The sequence below is a fragment of the Nothobranchius furzeri genome, chromosome 4 (assembly GCF_043380555.1).
Source record: "Nothobranchius furzeri strain GRZ-AD chromosome 4, NfurGRZ-RIMD1, whole genome shotgun sequence".
Lineage (NCBI taxonomy): Eukaryota > Metazoa > Chordata > Actinopteri > Cyprinodontiformes > Nothobranchiidae > Nothobranchius > Nothobranchius furzeri.
The window spans coordinates 60,751,914-60,772,979 of NC_091744.1; the positions used below are offsets into that span (position 1 = coordinate 60,751,914).

General features: G+C 40.8%; 1 protein-coding gene across 1 annotated transcript in view; it reads right to left on the minus strand.

Moving 5' to 3' along the window:
- The window catches only part of LOC107388497 (A disintegrin and metalloproteinase with thrombospondin motifs 20), a 135,466-nt gene extending 134,094 nt beyond the window's left edge, over positions 1–1,372 (minus strand). Inside the window, exons 1-2 of the mRNA XM_054732877.2 lie at positions 1,108–1,372; positions 638–993 (exon numbers count right to left, since the gene is read on the minus strand). Of these exons, the coding sequence (XP_054588852.1) occupies positions 638–993; positions 1,108–1,198 (447 nt within the window). The 5' untranslated portion in view covers positions 1,199–1,372. The remainder of the gene's footprint in view (positions 1–637; positions 994–1,107) is intronic.
- Positions 1,373–21,066: the final 19,694 nt, after the last annotated feature.

Here is a 21,066-nt window from a genome sequence, read left to right on the forward strand (position 1 = left end):
GTTCTCATTATTAAAACTGCAGAAAAAAGGAGAAAAACAGATTTGCGTTACTATGGTGACCCTAATGAGACACTGGCAGCAACTTTAGTATTTCTGTTAATTTTGGTTCTCTTCACATCTCTGACACAGCAAACTGGAAATGCATCCAATCTGGTTTAGATTAGCAGATGGCAGAATCCAGTTTCCAAGCAATCTTTTGAGCATCTCCAATAAAAAAAAGAATGATTTAGTCATTGCTGAACTTTTAAGCCATTGCAGAATCAACAACCTCCAAAATTTCTTGAGTGAAGTTCTAAATTACTCCTTTAAATCTATTCTATAGCAGCCTGCATCTGATTCAGGCTGGAGCTGATCTGGTTTAGCTCAAGGGCACTTCAGAGGATGCTTGTCATCACATCAACTTCATGCGCCTCCACTGCCCTCACTTCAGAGGTAACGGAGTTCATGGCTCCTCTGTGTCATTAGTCCGGCAACACTTGCTCCGGTTACACTTTTGCACACCTCACTTCAGCTGCGGGCGTTTTTATTGTGATTTCTGCAGGACATGCATGAATGGAGGTCAGTGAAATGAGAGACAGCATGTCAGCATCGCTCGATTAAAGACAGTGAATAAAAAGCTGAAAGTCAGAAAACTCACCAGGCCGGTGCAGAGGCTGAAGACAGCGGCGTGCTCGCTCCTGGCGTTGACGTGCCCGCGGTAAAAGCAGTGGCGCATGTTGTCCGGGTCACGGGAGTCCGTCAGGTTCCTCTGGTCGGCTCCCAAGTGTGTCACCCTGTAAGAGGGGGCGATGAAGCTGGAGTCTGCGCTCAGATTAAGGTGAAAGCGTTCCCCGAACGCATCAATCCTGTAAAGCAGCCGTGAGCCCAGCAGGTCATCATTCACACTCCTGCGTCTCCTTCTGTAGTGAAGCTTGTGGGGGAACGATTCTCCGAAGTCATTCACTCGGAGCGGGGTGATGATTTCATACTGTGACAGCTGCTTGATGAAGCTTTCTATGGAAAAAAGATGTAAACTCACATGAAGCTTTTATAAATGGTTCTAAGTGACTAATAATGCAATCCATCTGATTAATTAGATTTTTAATGCACGAGAAGTGGCAGATCTACCTTGTTTCGGATGCAGTCTGTAGGGGAAACTCTCTCGGACAAGTGTTGTTAAATGACACGTTAGTCCAATCAGCCAGATTGCAAACTGCATGATTTCCTCCGCTCGGACTCCCAGGCTCTCCCCTCTCCAAGGCGCGACCCTCCGTCTCTCCCTCTCCTTTCCCCCTCCGGCTTGTCAGCAACAGGTCGTGGGATCCGCGGAGGCTCTGTGCAGCGCGAGTCCGGCAAAGTGCGTCGGCCTCATCGCTTTGCTAAACATGCATCACCGCAGCCTCTGGTAAAGGGGGGGGAAAAAAGCCTCTATATTTGTGACACATTCATCCCGCTGACGCTTGAAACTGGGTGTTTTACTGAAAGGAGGGGTCAGAGCCAAGTAAGCTTTCCCCTGGCCATCCCTGCAGCGGACCCGTGCACCAGAAGCTCTCAATGGGAAGCAACGCCCCTCCAAGCTCCAGAGCCAATAGTGAGAGGGTCCAACACAGACATATGGTCCAACACTTTTGGAAGAGGAGCCACCAGTCAGTGTGTGAAAAAAAAAAATCACTTCAATGGCACTTTTCCTTCTCAACACTGAAGTTGATCTTAACATAGTTGCAGTTATGAAAGCATAACCAACCCAAGCGTGCTCAGCGACATCCTTGTTGATTTTAAACACTGAGTGACCTCACATTGGTTTTTAGGGAAATTCTTGTACCACAAATGCAATATAAACAAGTAACACAAAACTCAGCATAAATGTTGTTATTTAATTAAAATTATGTGGTTATTTTCAAGTACAAAGTGCAAAGCATCAGTTCACCTTATGTTCTGCTGAAATATCTTGGTATTTCTGCTGGAATAACCTTATGAGGTAGATTACATTTAAAATATTTTAAATGCTATTTGCATAAACTGCTAACAATGCTTGAGATTGGGTTCAGATTAGGATTTAAGCAATTCGTTTTGTGTGTGGCCTCACAAGGACTATTCGCTTTGGCCAGAATTAAATTATATGCCTTCATCAATCTGGATATTTTTGATTCATATTATTTTTTCAATTTGTGAAAATACTTCCCATCCGTGTCAATTCAGTAAGATTTCTGAAATATACCACCATTTAGGCAGTGAGAATGTCCTCTGTATTCACATATCAAAATACAAAGAAAGAAGCTGAGATTAGAGTTTCGTAAAACTAATATTTTCACATTTATTAGCGATTGGTGCAAACACTCAATGCCTGCTTGTGACAGGATCACAATAAAGTAAAACTGATGCAAAACGTTTTATCAAGGACAAAAATCTTAACAACGTGCACATACGTTTATCTCCTCAATTGTGGAAATACTGTGCATTTTCTATCCACTGTGGAGCGCCAAAATCAGAATAGTTTAAAATCTGAGAATAAATACAGCTAAAAAACTGGAGCTTTTAAAACATCCATGTCAGCATAGCCTATAAGATCTCGCTTTACTTTATCATCATCACCATCATCATCATCATCATCATCATCATCATCATTTATTTATTTATAAAGCATTTTGTCATGCTTGAGATGTTGTAGATTTAACAGTAAAACATACCAACTTTTACAGTTAAGCACAATTTCATTAAAATTATGAACCATATGAATAATGAAATCAATAAAATAATAAATTCATCTCAAATCCAAATCGAAGCAATACGAGACAATAAAATACACCAAATAAAACAAAACTCACTCCAACTCCTTCATAAAAGCTAAAAATGAAAATAGGTATTTAATCTTCTCTCTAAAACATCCAGTGACGGAGCTTGCTTGACCACCAGCGGGAGATCATTCCATAATTTAGGTCCAAGAAATGAAAAATTGGTGACCCGATTTATCTTTGGAACTACCAATAAATCCACCGTAGTAGACCTAAGCACCCATGATGGAACATCATCATAGAGGGTTAGACAGATACAGTGGGGCAAAAAAGTATTTAGTTAGCCACCGATTGTGCAAGTTCTCCCACTTAAAATGATGACAGAGGTCAGTAATTTTCATCATAGGTACACTTCAACTGTGAGAGACAGAATGTGAAAAAAAAATCCATGAATTCACATGGCATTCTTGATGGATTGTTAAAGAGCTTTCGAAGGACACCAGGAAAAGAGTTGTAGACCTGCACCAGACTGGGAAGAGTGAATCTACAATAGGCAAGCAGCTTGGTGTGAAAAAATCAACTGTGGAAGCAATTATCAGAAAATGGAAGACATACAAGACCACTGATAATCTCCCTCGATCTGGGGCTCCACGCAAGATCTCATCCCGTGAGGTCAAAATGATCATGAGAACGGTGAGCAAGAATCCCAGAACCACACAGGGGGCCTGGTAATGACCTGCAGAGAGCTGGGACCACAGTAACAAAGGTCACCACCAGTGACACACTACAACGGCAGGGAATCAAATCCTGCAGTGCCAGATGTGTTCCGCTGCTGAAGCCAGTGCATGTCCAGACCCGTCTGAAGTTTGCCAGAGAGCACATGGATGATACAGCAGAGGATTGGGAGAATGCCATGTGGTCAGATGAAACCAAAGTAGAACTTTTTGGTATAAACTCAACTCGTCGTGTTTGGAGGAAGAAGAATACTGAGTTGCATCCCAAGAACACCATACCTACTGTGAAGCATGGGGGTGGGAACATCATGCGTTGGGGCTGTTTTTCTGCTAAGGGGACAGGACGACTGATCCGTGTTAAGGACAGAATGAATGGGGCCATGTATCGTGAGATTCTGAGCCAAAACCTCCTTCCATCAGTGAGAGCTTTGAAGATGAAACGTGGCTGGGTCTTCCAACACGACAATGATCCCAAACACACCGCCCGGGCAACAAAGGAGTGGCTCCATAAGAAGCATTTGAAAGTCCTGGAGTGGCCTAGCCAGTCTCCAGACCTCAACCCCATAGAAAATCTGTGGAGGGAGTTGAAAGTCCGTGTTGCTCGGCGACAGCCCCAAAACATCACTGCTCTCGAGAAGATCTGCATGGAGGAATGGGCCAAAATACCAGCTACTGTGTGTGCAAACCTGGTAAAGACCTATAGTAATCGTTTGACCTCTGTTATTGTCAACAAAGGTTATGTTACAAAGTACTGAGTTGAATTTTTGTTATTGACCAAATACTTATTTTCCACCCTGATTTACAAATAAATTATTTAAAAATCCTGCCATGTGAATTCATGGATTTTTTTCACATTCTGTCTCTCACAGTTGAAGTGTACCTATGATGAAAATTACTGACCTCTGTCATCATTTTAAGTGGGAGAACTTGCACAATCGGTGGCTGACTAAATACTTTTTTGCCCTACTGTATAATGAGGCAGTTCCCAGCAGTGATTTAAAAACACAAACCAGAATCTTAAAATAAGTTCTAAAACAAATGATGCCAGTGGGGGGTGATATGATGCCTTCTTCTGGTGCCCATCACAAACCTAGCAACTGAATTTTGGAACAGTTGTAGTCTACACATTCAGGTTGGATCAATTCCAGCATAAAGTGAATTACAGCAATGCAGACACAAAGTAATAAAGGCATATATTACTGTTTCTAAGTGGCCATGTGACCAAAATGGTTTAAGCCTTGCAATACAATGCAGGTGAAGAAAAAGCATGATCTAACAACAGAATTTATTTGACTAACAAATTTTTGAGCTTTATCAAATTTGACATCCAGATTGGTCACCATGTCCTTCTCATACAGAGCCAACACAGAGAGATCCAATGGATGCCCCACACCCATCGTTAGGATTAAAAATGACAACTTTAGTCGCTTTTTCATTAGAATTCAGAAAATTCAAAGCCATCCTTGACTTGACATCATCCAAACGATCCAGAAGAGATCTAATAAAACCATGGGCACCACTACATAGAGGAACATAAATCTGATAATCATCAGCATGCAAATGCTGAACCCCATGCTTTGTAAAAAGTTCCCCCAGTGGTATAGGGAGAAAAAAGGGGGCCTAGCACAGATCCCTGAGGCACTCCCCAAGTGAGTTCAGATGAAGATGATGAAAAGTCACCCATCCTCACAAAAAACTCTTCCCAGTCAAATAAGATTTAACCCATTGAAGCACTGAGTCAGTGATGCCTACCCACTTTCCTAAATTAAGATGTTGTGGTCTACCATATCAAACGGAGCAGCCATGTCAAGTAACAACAGTAGAATGGCATTCATCTTTTTGATTGTTTGGAAATTTTCTTAATTATAATATATTCAGCTTTGATCATGCCTGCTGTTGGTTTCTGTGATAATTAGCCTCCAAAAGTTGTAAGAAAGAAAACGTTCTACCCGTAGGGAGTTGTATTTCGACAACACGTGAAAGCAAATGGTCTAAATAGGAGCTGGATAGCACTTATAATGGGTAAATATGTTCAGCCGAAAATGAGCAATTACAGTTAAAGAGGGTCTTGGCTTTAGAGGAGCTTTCAGTGTAACACTAGAAAGTATCCAGTAAGTAGAAACAGCAGAACAGAAGTTGGTTTCAGTATCTTTAAGAAAGTATCAAATCTAGCTCCATTATCCATCTCAGAACACTGACATATAACACAATTTGTTTTTCTGTTAGCAGGACTATGTGGTTCCAAATAAGGTTGGGTCATATTCCCATCCCAGTAACCATCTGGAAACCAGTATGTTTGCTGGTTTTGTTCACAGTTTGGTGTTGCGAAAGAACTTTAAAAAAATGTATTTCTGGATTATTTTCTGTCAAATTTTTATGACTGAAAAAGTAATGATTAATGTTTGGTTAACAATACATTTAACAAAGGTTAGACTACTCAGGATTAGCCAATCTAAATTTAAATAAGAAGCAGAATTTTGTTACAAAGAAGCGTGTTTAGAATGGGGACATACTTTACATTATCATAACCCTTTCAGAATGTGTTACCAATCTTTTTAACGTGTGAGTCTTTTGTTGACACCGCCACAGATGTGGAGGTGTTTATTCAGGGAGGTGGGGCAAAACACACACACACACACACACACACACACACACACACACACACACACACGTAAAATATCTTTACATTAGTGTTTCCTTTCATTTTATGTAAGTTAGGTATTTAATTAATGCAATGATGAAAAATTGCTTTTAACCTGTTAGGTAAAGTTTAGTTATATGACTGAATAATAAACTTGTCAAAGTCCAAAAAATGAGAAATCAGTGTGTGGCAGCCTTATATTCACTAAACACAAGCATAAACACAACACTTTTGCTTTTGCTCCCATTTTTCCTGAGCTGAACTCAAAGATCTGAAACATTTGCTATGTACATAAAATACTTGTAACTCTCAAATATTGTTCTGCCCAAGATAATCCATCCCTCATAGGTGTGGTAAATCAAGGTGTTGAATAGACAGCATGAATTTCGCACAAGTGTGCCAGACTGCTCACAATTAAAGAACACACAAACTGATTTAACTCACGAACATTCCCTGGTCAGACGGGAAATCTTGCGAGATAAAATGGGAACTCAGAGTAAACAAGCATGGTGTCACAGTCAACAGGCAGAAAGGTGGTTTGTCCCCAAACATCAGACCAAGACAATCCAACACGTTTGAAAACTGAATTTATAATAACAATCCTGACATCATCCCAAGCAGACCAGAGTGCTTGTAACACACCACACAAGTTAGGATTATATGATAAGATTGTCTTTAGAGTCATTATGATAATCATGTACATGCTTTAGATTGTCAACTGAGCTTTTAATGTTCTGTTAGAGCTTCCTGATGATCTAAAATGTTACACCCAGTGTTCTGATAAGAATTACATGGAGAGTCCTCAAAATTTAGTGTCATTTAATTCAGAGAGTTTGCATATCCAAGTTGATCTGGGCCAATCTACATCCTTTTATCCCAGTTTACATGTATGTTTGAAAACCAAACTTTCAAATGAAGCGCGTTCCACTCCGCTGCAGTAGGTGGCTACATGCACCCTTTTGTGTCAGTACTGTTTTAGTTAGCTTACAACAACAAACACTGGTGGGAGTGAGCAGACAGAGTAAAAGTTGGATATGCCTAATCGCCAAAGGAATGGACAACAGTGCTGCAGCACAGCTTATTTGGCATGTACTGTATTGTTTCATGGTGTTACGCATGTTACATTGTGGCAATGATATTATCAGAAGATCGCATCCACTGTCTCTTTATATCTGAGTGTCCAACCAGACACAGCTTGACTGAGACGTTTACATGTAGATAAAGTCAGGCAAAGTTGTGTTTTAGCTCAATTAGAACCAGTTCCCCTTCAGCCAGACTAATAGCCTCGTGAACTAGACCAAACTCTTGCAAGGTTTGGTCTAGGAACGCTCTAACGGAACCTCCGCGGCCCTCTAGCAGCATTCTGGTGGGCCAATCACAGCTCTCAATTCAGGTTTCAAACCAATAGAGCACTGTGATTGGTCTACAATGGTGGGCCAATCACAGCGCTCTAACGGATTTGTGGGCCAATCACAGCGCTACATCGGCTTTGAAGGCCAATCAAGGCACTCTATTAATTTGGTGGGCAGGATAATGCGACAGATTGGAACAAGATGGTAAAAGTTCATTTGAAATGCCTTTTACAGCAATTTTGGACTTTTTGGACTTAAGAGCTTTATTAGAATCAGGAGCAGATAAATGTATTTAAGTCCTTTATTTACAAAAAGGATATACTTTCGCCTTCTTCACTAGTGGCCTGCCTCGTTGACATCTGTTGCAGTGATTACGCCATGTTGTTCGCTGTCCAGTAGCATGCGGATATCATTTCAAAGACAATGGTAGAACCTGCCCCATGACTGAGATCCATCAATAGAGCATTCCCAGACTAAATAACTATTTGGTGCTTGCCAGACTACCAGACTAATGCATTTACATGCATTGAAAAACAGTCCATCTAAGGCAATAGTTCAGTTTACCTATGCTTCATATAAACACTGACACACTTCTAACTAATTCACCTCAGAAAGATCAGTCTCCTTCTTATATAAAAGATCTTATTCCAGATGTTCCCAGCAGAGCACTTGGGACTTCATTCTTACTCTGAGAGTTTGTAAAAGTAGAATGTGAGGCAGAGCTTTCAGTTCCCAGGCTACCCTTTTGTAGAACCAGCTTCCAGTTTTATCCCTGAGGCTGACATCCTGTCTCTTGGGTCTAAAATGATTGGGCTATCCTGACTCATCCCTTTAGTTAAGTTCAGTGCTAGAGGACATACTAAATGACCACAAGTCACCTCTCTGCTCTCTTTACCCCTAACAGAATTTCCCAGAGGAACTTTTCCCGAGGCATCAATAAAGTCCACTCAATGTTTGTATTTACCGTCATTGCTTCCATTAACTTAAAATAATGACTGACCCAACCCTCGTATGCTTGTTTGCATTTTTCCTATCAAATCCCAGTCAGACGAGGCAAAAGACCACCCATCCTGGTTCTGCTCCAGATTTCTTCCTGTTGAAAGAGTTTTTCTTCCTACCGTTATATCCATCATGCTGTGTTTGCTTGTGATGGGAGGTTACAATTAAATAAAGATGTGATGTAACCTGCTAATTGGTATTTAACAACTACTGAAACAGTTACATAGCAGTTGGGCTGAATTGTTTGCATGCAATTGGTTTTGCATCAACACCCATTATAAAGTACACTTTTCTCTTTTCCTGTTAATCAATCAAAGATACTTTTTTAATCCCAAAGGGAAATTAGAGTTTCAGTACACACAATTGAGAGATCAGACATACATGGGCAAGACACATGACAAGAATTGGTGACTGTGGTCATTCACAACCCTGAGTCGCGCTACCTTCATAGAGATAAGAGGGGTTACTTGAGGACTGGTTCAGATGGAGGGGAAAAAAGGCACTTCAGAGTTACCCTCCACAGGGAGGGCAGCTTTGCTCTGCAAAAAAACACCTCAAACATAAATGCAACAAACTTCAGAAAACACAATATAAGTGTCCACTAGGTGGGGTGGTGGGTTGGGACTATCCCTACTTCAGTTCCTGCAGCCACGATAAGCAGTGCATGTCACCTCAGTGTGGATAGGGGAGGAGCATTAAGGGTTGCAGTGACCCTGGAACGTTTCAGCGGCCTTCCCGCAGTCCCGCCCAGGCTGGGAAAGGAGACAGAGTTGAGTTGCCATTGCGATGGCACATTCCACATATGTTCTGGGGGGGGGTGTTCGTTGGAGCCTTGCAGGCTCAAGGATGCCAGATTCCGATTAGAAATTGTTTTGGGGCCAGAAAGAGATAATTTCCTCTCTGTCTTACAGTTTGTTGGTCCTCAACCTCTGAAAATCCCAATAATGGACATCAATCTATCCCAATCCGTGCTGATTCGTACACTCTATCCTTGATGGCATCCATCTTTTTTGCCAAAGAATGAATCTCCGCCAAAGTTCCAAGCTTACGATTCATCTCGACAATTATTTGAGTCTGTGAATTCACAGCACGGTGCAAACCATCTCTGAGCTCCGGGATCAGGCCAATATTCCTCGACAGCTCATTAATTTTCCGTTAAACCAGGTAGTCTCCAAGGCCAATGAGCAAGAAACCTGACACCAACACCACGAATATCCACACGTCTTCAGAGTCCTCCACAGAAAACTGAGATAAACAGATCAAGTTCCACTGTTTCCAGGAGTCCATGATGTATCCAACTGGGTCTGTCCCAGCGGGGCATCCGGGAGCCCTTCTCCTGTTCTCATCGTTGAAAAATTTTTATCAATCGCGTTGAGAGACCAACTGACAAAATCCATTTAAGTGAATTTCAGTTTCCATTTTCCAGAAAAATGCAGAAGCAGCCGTGCACCCAGCACACACCGACAGACAACGGCCTTGAGGATAAGATATGGAGGAGAGGAGGAAAAAAGCGTCTGCACCCTCCAAGAGCAGGAAGAAGAATTGTTGTTTATACCGTTGTTTGGGTTCTTTACAGAAACTGAATAAAGCTGAACCAGTGTGTGTTTGATTACAATCAGTTAGCTAAATAGTAGGCTTGGGCAGTATTACGGTATTACCGTATACACGCGGTATTACAAAATATCGACGGTGTCAGTTCCAATACCGTCATGAAAAACAGCTGTGCGACTGACCAGTTCCTCTATACTCCCCATACTCCAGCTCTGCAGGGAGAGCGTGTTGGCTGTGTCAGCAAACGACCTCCTGCTTACAAAGTCAATAAAAACCACAATTCTAAAAAAGCTGGAGGCCAAGTATGAATCTGATTCAGAGCGCAAATTAATGCGAAAATGCACTTTCCTCGATCCTCGTTACCTTGGCAGAAATGAGCTTGATGACAACGCACTGGCTGAAATCAAAGCTGAATTACAGGCTGAGATCGTGAGCTTAGAGGGGCAAACAGCACCAGAAGCAGTGGCCATCCGAACCATAGAGGAACGAGCACAACCTGAACCCCCACGCAAAAAGATGTCTCTGGGGGCTCTCCTGCAAAAACGAGCCGCTGACGCTGCACCGGAGGGTCCCGTCAGCGCAGCGCAACGAGCTGGAGCTGAAATAACAGCGTACTGTTTGGAACCTGTTATTCACGGGGACGAAGACCCTCTTCTCTGGTGGAAATATGCTGCCATTCATTTTCCCCAGATGTCACGACTGGCCCGGAGGTATCTATGTATTTGTGCCACCAGCTCACCATCGGAGCGGGTTTTCAGCACCGCAGGTAAAGTTGTTGGTCCACAAAGTGCAAACTTGAACCCAGAAAAAGTAAACATGCTGATTTTTCTGGCGAGAAATCTTAACTAGATTTGCTGCAACATGCCGTAATGTTCACACTCCTGTGTGTGTGTGTGCGCGCGCACGCGTGTTGCCGTGTGACGGAGTTTTCTTTTTATAATTTTAATGCAGTTGTTTTGGTTTCAATAATTTTTATAATTTCAATGTTTATGGTTATTCAACTCTTACTGACTGTTACGGCCTATCTGCACTGTTTCACGCTGCTCGTTGATAAGTTGTTCACTTGATTTGCGCACAACAGCTTTCCTGGGTTTTTATGTTGATTTATTGCTGTTGGACTGTTGACTCTTTGCACTTGTTTATAAGCTGCGTTTTTTGTGTTAATAAATGTTGTTAATAGTGTAAGGTTATGAAGTTCATTGTTTTCAACTCCATACAGCTGACCCCTGTGCACAATAACACCGTGTAGAAAAACCAAGGTCGGGTGTTCCTCAGACTGTTTACATTCCAGGAGAAGAGTCCGAAGGAGAAGAAGAAACTTTACTTAATCAAAGTACTTTATTTGTGATTAAAATTATTAAGCAAAACAGATGTTGATCAACAATAATCAAGTGAATGATCTGTGAAATAAATATGTCATGAATTATGTTTAATGAAACCAGGACTACGGCACAGACATACTGATCCTCATCTCCATAGAAACACATGGCACATTGTTCCAACCAATCAGAGCTTTCGGCTGCCGCAGGAGAATCTGGTGTTGACTTCAAGTGTCCAATCCACTTTACTCCAACTTATCAACAATTCAGAGATATAAAACAAGGCAACGCCATTTTAAGTCAGTTCCATTTTGACTTCAGTTCTATTCACCGTCATCCTAAAGAAAAGCGCAGCCTGGCCGGATGTGTTTTCTTTAAACTAAGAACTGTGAAACGGGAGATTTTCGTCGTTTAACAACCAGACGACGTCCTTTCAAAATAAGAGCACCTGCTGACGCCGCTGAACGGTACCGGGTCGACCCTCCAGACGGGCTTTGAAACGTTGTGATCGCTGCACCGACAGCTCCAGCGTACATCCGAGGTTCTTGGACCTGGCATTTCCTGATCTACCTGGGAGACCCCCACTGGGTACGTACACGGCAAAATAGCGGCTCATGTCATCACTTTATAAGCCTCGTGATATCTAGTCATAACAAAGACGACCAGATTCGATTACGTCATCCTAGAGAATCTGAACCAGACACACACACTCACACACACGCACCAACACAACATCCGAATCCATTTTCATTCATCACAGAGTTAGTCCTGGTAGATTGTTTAGAATTTATAATTCAGAAATTAAAGATTCTCAAACGATCCCATCTCTCTCTCTTTTCTTGTCTCAAAGTCAATACAGAGTGTTTAATTAAACTCCCTGATGATAAAAACAGCCTATTCTTCTGTTTATAAAAAGTGAACTACTAACAGTGTATTAAAATACAACTTTAGATAGTTACATCACTTAAATTCCGTTACAATAGTATGTGAGTTGCGTCGTTATTTTTTAGTAATTGTTTGGCATTCGGATTCAGAAAGGTGAAGGTCCACTTGAGGCGTACGTCATACTTTTTAAGTATTCACAGTAATACCGTATACTGGGGTAAAATTAAGTGGAAGTTAGACGGTATTCAAATTTGGATACCGCCCAAGCCTACTAAATAGTTAAATAACTAGAATCATATTTGGACTTGAAAATAAAACGTTTTAACACAATAATCCACAAGTCATCCACAATGCATTTATTTTTTCCTAATAAGTGTCTTGACTAACACATTTTAAAATTCCTAATAAAGATGTTAACAGAACTGCTTCTTATTCTCATGTCAAGCATTCACAAACAGAAAATGTGACGTTTTAAGTCAGGCTGTAGAAGCTGCATTAGAAATTTGAAACTCTTGATCTGAACTAATTTTCAGCAAGCTCTTTGCTCTGTAACCGCGAGTATGTCAAAAGCCTCCGCGTCAAGTTCCAGTCCAGGTTTGAGCAAAGTCCATTCACCATCAACTTTAACGCTGTGTGCATGAAAATGGTGGTCATATGAGAGAGGAACTACCATTTCTCCACTAAGGATCCACATTGTGTCAATGCTGAAAATGTACTTAATCAGCCAGAAAAGACTAATCTTTTCTGAATGCAGTACATCAATTACAAACAAATCTCTGACAGAGTAACTGACATTGTTCACCATTACTTCAGACACACACTGCTTTCTTTGCAAAATCAGCTCTAGAAAAGCCACAATAGACTATCAGAGCTTCTTGCAGTTCCACTGGTAATGATAGAAATGGACTAGTTACACTTGTTCCAAAAACATTTTCAAATTCACCAAGTAAACTCTGTTTTGAAAACTCCCAGCACTGCCTGAACTGATGTCTGTTGCTCAAAGTTGCAGCAATGTTCACAAAATTTCTGCAATTACGAGCCAGTGCTTTAAAATATTGGTGCTTACTTTCAAATCTCATTCACCATAACAAACGCAGAGGGCGAAACATTTCAATCAGTCTTGCATAGTGGATTCAATAATGACACTTGGGTGTAATAACATCCCCAAAAACACTTTTTAGTTCTGTGAGGAACTCATGTTCAAACAAGTCCAACAGTAAAATATTCTCATTTCCCACCTTTTTAGCCATAACAATCTGTTATTTCACAGGATTTAAGGAAAACATGCCAGTATTTACAATTAGGTGGCACACGGTCTGCCATCAGAAATGGCAGCAACCTAAACAGGCACACCTTTTGTGATGCTAATCCAAAATGCCATCAGTATTAAGTCTCTCTGATAACCATTTTCACAACATACTTTTGGAGAAAGATCAGTAGGGTTGGACATCGAGAATCGACTGGAACCGGTTCCAACTGTTCATTTTTCCCGGAATCGCTCAAAGTTTTTTATTTCGATTCCTAGTTTCGATTCCTAGTGTGCCGACGGAAGAGGAATCCGCGGCCGATCTCCGTGTAAAATAAACGTGATCTGTAAATTATGATTGCTTTTCAGGGCTGATCACACCAGCTGTCTGTGTGCAGCACCAAGTCCCCCCACCCGGCGCGCAGCGGCCAAATATAAACAAACGCGTCTGCCTAACTTTTACTCCGTAATGTAAACTTTGACTCCTGCAGCTTAGAGGAAACTTGTTAAATACGTCAACACGGTGGATTTAATAGAAGCTTTAAAGAACAAACTCTGGACGGTGTGAGGTGAGTTTGTCTCACTGCAGAAATAAAAACACACAGAGCGTCAGAAGGCTGAACAATAACCTGTAGAATAATTAAAGTCATCATGCTAGAGCAGCTTGTCTGTGGTGGACCACACCAGCTTCTGCCACAATAAATAATAATAATAATAATAATAATAATAATAATAATAATAATAATAATAATAATAATAATAATAATAAATCACACACAAAGTTGTGAACATTTAAATTTCCTTTCTGAACTATTTCTGTTGAGTTTTAATATTTAAAATCTGTTAGATTGTTACTGACAGCAGCTACATTTAAGCTTCACTTCCTGTTCTGACTGAACGCTGCTGCAGCATGGAGGTGTAGTTCTCAGTCATCCTGGACATGACCATCCTGAGAGTTTTAGCTGAAAACAGCTGGACGTTTCTAGATATGTTGGAGACATTTAGCCTCATCCCAGAGGCTTCTTCCAGACTTTGGTTGTGGTCAGAAACAAACACACTGGTTGTGCTGCAAGTCTTTTTCTTTTTTCCTCCAAAACATGTTTTTGTCCAAATGAAGGTGATGTCATTGTTCATAGAATAAAAATTCATGTTGAAGTTAAGATATTTCATCAAGTAGGACCTTTGGTTAGCTGGCTCATTTAAAACTTGGAATGTCTTCAAAGAATCGGAATCGGGAATCTAAAGGAACCGAAACGAGGTGATTGGAATCGGAATCGTTCAAAATCAAACAATGCCCAAACCTAAAGATCAGGGTGTTCTTCAGATGTCTTGGATATGCAAGGTTGAAGACAGAGTACATGCAGAAAGAGAGGATTCCTTCAAAAACAGATGAGACTCTGCACACTTCGCTGCCATCCAGTTTCACATTGTTAGGAACTCTTTTGGAGAAAAATGGCTTCCAGTCTTCATGGAGTAGCTGAACAGTTGGATAGGGGTTTTTGGGATGAACCTTTAAAATCAAAAGGAAAAGCAGAGGAAGGCAAAAGCTTAGCATCATTTTCAAAGACAAAGTGGTTATCCTTTTTTAAATACATATTTTTTACACTTACCTCTCCAGGAATGACAGAGATCCAGTTTCTCCTTAAAGATGCATGGCAGGAACAAAAGGGCTGCCCTCATGTCAAGATCTGCAAAACATAACACAAGATCAACTATGCATATTAACCAGATGATGTTTGACAGGAGTCTCCATGGACTATGATGTTTTCACATCAGGTTGAGATATGTACTGGACAAGATATTAAGATTAGGCCCTGTCCACACGTAGCCGAGGATCTGCCAAAACGTAGACATTTTTCTACGTTTTGGCCTGTCATCCACACGAAAACGGAGTTTTTTCACATGAAAACGAATTTTTTTAAAAACTCCGGCCAAAGTGAAGATCTGCGTTTTCTCCGTTTTGGGTGTCTGCGTGTGGACGGACAAAACCGGAGTTTTAAGGTCTGCAACGTCACTTTCCGCGACAAAAAATGCTGACATCACGTGTGCGACCTGTGTTTACACTAGCCGACAGCATGGAAGCCCTCAGAGCTGCGCTCTGTCACTACCCGATCCATCAATTGTCCAAGCGCTTTTTGCTTGTTTGTTTTTGCAAGCGGAATTACTGCTCCTTGCGGAAGACCACAGACGAAGGACGAGGTTAAGAACGGGGGAAGTACTGCCGCCTACAGGTCTGGCATGTCCTTAACAACGTATTTATCCGTGTACATGTGGACAGAGTTTGTTTTTAAAACGCGGTGCTGTGGATGCAAGTTTTTGGAGGGGTGTTTTCATAAAACCCCGGCTACGTGTGGACTAGGCCTGAGTCACAGCCACGCATGTAAATGAGGGGGACACAAGTGATGTTACAGGGTGTAGAAATAAAGAAGGTGAAAAACTTTAAAGCAGGGATCTCTGACTCTGGTCCTCGAGAGCTACCATCCTGCACATGTTAATTTTCTTTGCTCCTACACACCTGATTGAAATGAATGAGTAATTAACACGCCAATGCGGAGTTAAGGAGAGGATTAAATCACTCAATTCAGGTGTGATAGAGCAGGAAACACAGAAAACTGGCATGATGGTAGCTCTTGAGGACAAGAGTTGGAGACCACTGCAAAGAATTAAGTTATATGAACCAAAGCTACAGAGATGATGGAAAAGAAGTGAAAAAGAGTGGAAATCAAATGAGAATGAGTGGAGAAAAGTGTCGGATGTGATGTGTGATAAAATGATTTCAGCAAGAATAAAAGGAAAGGTGTTGAAGACGGTAGTGAGCCCAGCCATGTTGTCTAGTTTGGAGACAGTATACACGAGAAAAAAACCAGGAAGACAGAGCTGAATGTTACAGAGCTCAAGAAGTTGAGGTTCTCTTTGGGAGTGATGATGATGGATAGGATCAGAAATGAGTTCATCAGAGAGATGGCTCATCTTTGATGATTTTGAGGTCAGAGGAAGAAAGACTGAGCTGGTTTGGACATGTCCAGAGGAGAGTCAGTGATTACAAAGGCAGAAGGATGCTAAGGTTGGAGCAATCAGGAAGGAGGCTGAAAGGAGATTCATGGATGTGGTGAAAGAGGATATGAAGTCAGTTAGTGTGAGGGTAGAGGATGCAGAAGATGGGGGGAAAAAAAGATGAAAACCATACCTTTTAACCAACATTTCAAAATACTTATAATTGTAAACATTCATGTTCAGAAAGCAACATTTCTGAAATCCATACAACTTTACCAATGTTAAAGTAGCTTTAAGTCACCCTCTTGACCAGAGTCTTAAACAACCCACACTGTCTGTAAAGAAAGCAGACAGTGTGGGTTACCACACACACAGGTTTATGTAATGATAAATAATAAATAGCTAAAAGTACCTGGTAAGTCGTCAGTGAGAATCTTTTTCATCCAGGTAGAGCTGGTACAGTGGAGATCTGCCTCGAGCAAGATCGATCACCTTTGGTGCGATACATGAGAGCTCTTCATGAAATCGCTGGCTCAGGTTACCAGTTGCTGGATGGATCTGCCACAGTTCAGCGCAAAGCTACAATTAACAGATAGATTTTCAGTATTGAAAAATAACAAAGTAAAACAAATGGAATAAATAAAACTTGTTTAGAATCCGGTTGTTAATTAATAACATTTTTCACAGTCACTAATAATATAAAAAATACATTCAATGTAATTACAAAAAGGGAACAAGACATAATTTACAAGTGTGTTTATGTTGGCTATACAGAACATTTCTAGTTCAATTTAAGTATCTGACTTACACCACTTGGTACTCCTAAGAATGGGTATTTCTTCAAGACATCCTCCACAGCCATACCATCTGCAATTTATTTTCGTCGCCAAACAAATGTTTGCTGCATACGGTCACGCACCACCATGATGTCTGGTTGCATCTTCTGATACTGGCAATGCAGCACCTTTAGGTGGGCCTCTAGGGACAACAAGTCCTCCCCTTGAATACTTAGTCCCTAGAAAAGAAGCAACGGTGAAAAGAAAATGTGTGCATTAAAACAAATCTTACAGAATGACATTTAATCATAAAATTATTGCATTGAAAAATGGACATAAATAATTCAGCAATGACCTAGAAGCAAACAATAATTAAACATAAGCTAAAACAACAACAGCAGTTTTTTGTTTGCCATATACATCAATGAACTTTTATGGCATGGTTCTTTGTTGTCCAGCCTTAGCTGTAGACTTTTAGGAAATCTTGAAAATTCAAAAGCAGCGGGCAGTCTCAAAGAACTTTCATTGCTGTGAAAATGTGCAAGTGTTCATTTTTGAGATATACCGCACAACATTAACATGATAAATATGTTAAAAACAATGATTGTGTTTACTAATTAAATCTAAAAAGTACATAACTGCTAAAATGCAGACTTCAGATAGACCATCTTTGTGATAAACAATAAAAAATTACTGTAATGTTGCTGATGAAGTAGATGGTTTCCAGTCTCTACAGTCAGCATAACTGCAGATTCTTTCAGCCTTGGCACAAACTGGTTGAATTTTACCAGATTTTTGAAAGATCCTTGGAAAAGGCACACAACCCTCGTCTCTGCATGACTACAACTAACTGTGTCACCATCTTCTTCATAATCTTAAAGATAAAGGGAAGAAAAAAACGTTTACTAACTATATATCTCTCGCTCTCTCACTCACTCACTCACTCACTCACTCACTCACTCACACACTCACTCACTCACACACACACACACACACACACACACACACACACTAAAAACATTGTACCAATAAGCTCTTTAAACTGAAGAAATATTATTTCAAAGATCCGGTAAATTGAAAAATTATGTAAGAGTCCTCTGAAAATGCATAGTTCTATATTTTTTAACTGTTTTATTAGGGAATGCACACTGCAGCAAGGTGTCTGTTTTGGGATCTTTACAGTTTTTAAAATAATAACAAAAATGCTATTACTTTTTCCTCAACCGCAAAACACACCAACAAAACTAATACTTCTTTTGCGGGAAAATGTAGAATAGCAGTCTGATTATCAGGCAGCAGCAGTTGCTTCTGCGGCTCCTTCCCCAGACACAGCCAGCCCCCCCACCCCACCCCCACCCCCGCCATCCATCCCTTTTTTGGATTAGAAAACACGGGAGAGCGTGAACGATGAGGGTGCACTGCTGGAGCAAACTGCTCCTCTGGTCTCAGTCAGCGAGGGCAGGGGTGAGGATGAGTCACGGAGGCTTAACGGTCGAAGCGGGAGACTTGACTCGGCGCTTCAGATATTACAATATCTCCAAACATAAACACGCAGGGAAACAGTTTTCATGAGGAACACACATCTCGAGACAATTGGCGCCGTTTTTAAGAGCGTGCACGGGGTCAGGGGGTTCATTTTATACTGCGGTAGTTAGCGTAGTCGACCATTAATATACAAAATAAAAACATTTTACCTGACAGGAATTCGTTTTTTTTTTTTTTTTTTACCTCAATTGTTATCCGAACGTTAACACAGAGAGGACATAATTTGAGCTAGGGCAAGGATCAGAGTGACAACACTAGCTAAAATGCTAATGTAAAACTAAGCAAACCACACACTGTTCTCAAAATTAAACTTACCTCTGAATCGCTGAGCTTCAGCTTCGGTAACATCTATGTCGCACTCATCTATTTTTCTAAGAGTTCCTCCGTCGACAGTGTAGAAAGGACATCAAAAGTTGTGAGCTCATAATCCATCTCTGGTCTGGTTATTGAACCCAACAATGGCGATTTTCCCATCGACATAAATATATATAAGTTTCCAGAATCAGCTCCACCTCGACAGCCAATAATTTATTGATTGGCAAATCACCTGACCAAGATGAAGCCAATTGACCCCTTGCGCGTGACGTCACGCCACTCATGTGACCGCCCCCTTCGCCATGATGGACGGCAAAAAGACCGTTTACACCCGTAGAAACTCCAGTGAAGGTAGTCAAAACAAGCCAGTTTGTAGCCTTTTATCGCTTTTATTTAGTTGATTTGACAGTAAAATGGTTTTAGCTTGCTGCGTGGTCGGCTGAACTAAGAGACAAGGATGTCAACTTGTTTTTTCTTTTTAATAACTTTGATGGAGACTGAAGACGGAGATGAACTGCAGCGATAACCAATCAAGCGGACTAGCAGCCCTCAGATTTTATAGCGAACATGTTTTTACCGGGTAAGATTAACGTTCATTTATTTCACGAGGAAGACAGGGACAGGGATAAATGTGATGTGTTTACTAGTTATTGATAATCCTGATGGATGGGTATTTCACCACGGAGGCTGCTCTGCATCCACTGTAGTGTAAAGCAAGATAATTATTAACAATATTAAAGCTCCGATGTATGATTATATGTGTTAAAATGACGTTATTTATTTATATGAGCGTTGGCGTTCAGAGATCTTCTCATTCCAGTGTGAGAGCAGCAGCTGATCCCGGTAACACCACCAGCAACAGAAGCTGGTAGGGATCCGGACTTTAAAAAAATCAGCTTTGGTGTAAAGTGAAATGCTGTTTACAACATAAAGTTATAAATCTAGAGGGGTGAATTTAGGCACTTGTTTACATCGGTGAACAGCTGCAGAGAGAACGTAAGCTAACGCTGGTAAGCTAGTTAACATACCGCTCTCTATGAGCCCCGGCTAGATGCGTTACTTCTTCTGATAACTGAACTGGGCATGAACTAGTTGAAGGAATGCTGGAGGAGTTTTGTTTTGATCGCAAAAACAATTTCAGGCTCTACATTTCCCTTTGTTTAGTAATCGTGTCGCTCACTGTTTACATCCTTTTGCCGTCCACCATGGTGGACCCACGTGATTAGGTGACGTTGGTGCAAAGGGTCAATAGATGCAGCCAGGAACAATACCCTTTTTTTCTTCAGAATCAGAAACAACTTTATTGTCATTTCCCCAGAGTCTTAGAGCAACGAAATTTGACTCCACAGCAAAACCAGACCTGAGTTAACCGTGTACTCAGAACACTAGAGTAACTTTAGCAAGTTAACCAATATTTACTGTATGCTTACAAAACACAATTGAGCCACACATTCTTCAGTTAAAATAATTTACACAGTCAGTTAAAACATTTCACCCCATTTTTAGATTTTAATAAAATAATAAAATAAATAATTTTTCAAAGCCTACAAAATGGTGAACACTGAAACTATTAAATCAATTTTGAGACAAATAGGTTTGCTAGTGGCTGTTTTTTAGTCGAAAGAGAACATAACCAGAAATTGTACCCTCTGAAATAATTGGTACACATGTGTACTTTTTAACGATAAGAAACAATTAAGTACCTTTCAGATCATGAAAAAGGTACAGATAGGTTCTCTGAGGTCCAATATTTGTCCTTAGACTGGGTTAATGCCATTTTTGTACCTTGGGGCACAACAATGTCCCCTTTCTGTACCCCTATTTTTGACTGTGTAGAGGCACAGGGAGAATGCACTAAAGAGTTCAGTTTTAAAATGACTGTCACAAAGCTATTGGGGTAAGAAAAGAAATAAATACTGCTGTGATATATTGTGAAGTTTAGAAGCAAATCGACCTGCTCAGGTTGTTCGTGATGAATTGAACCTCTGTGTCCAACTC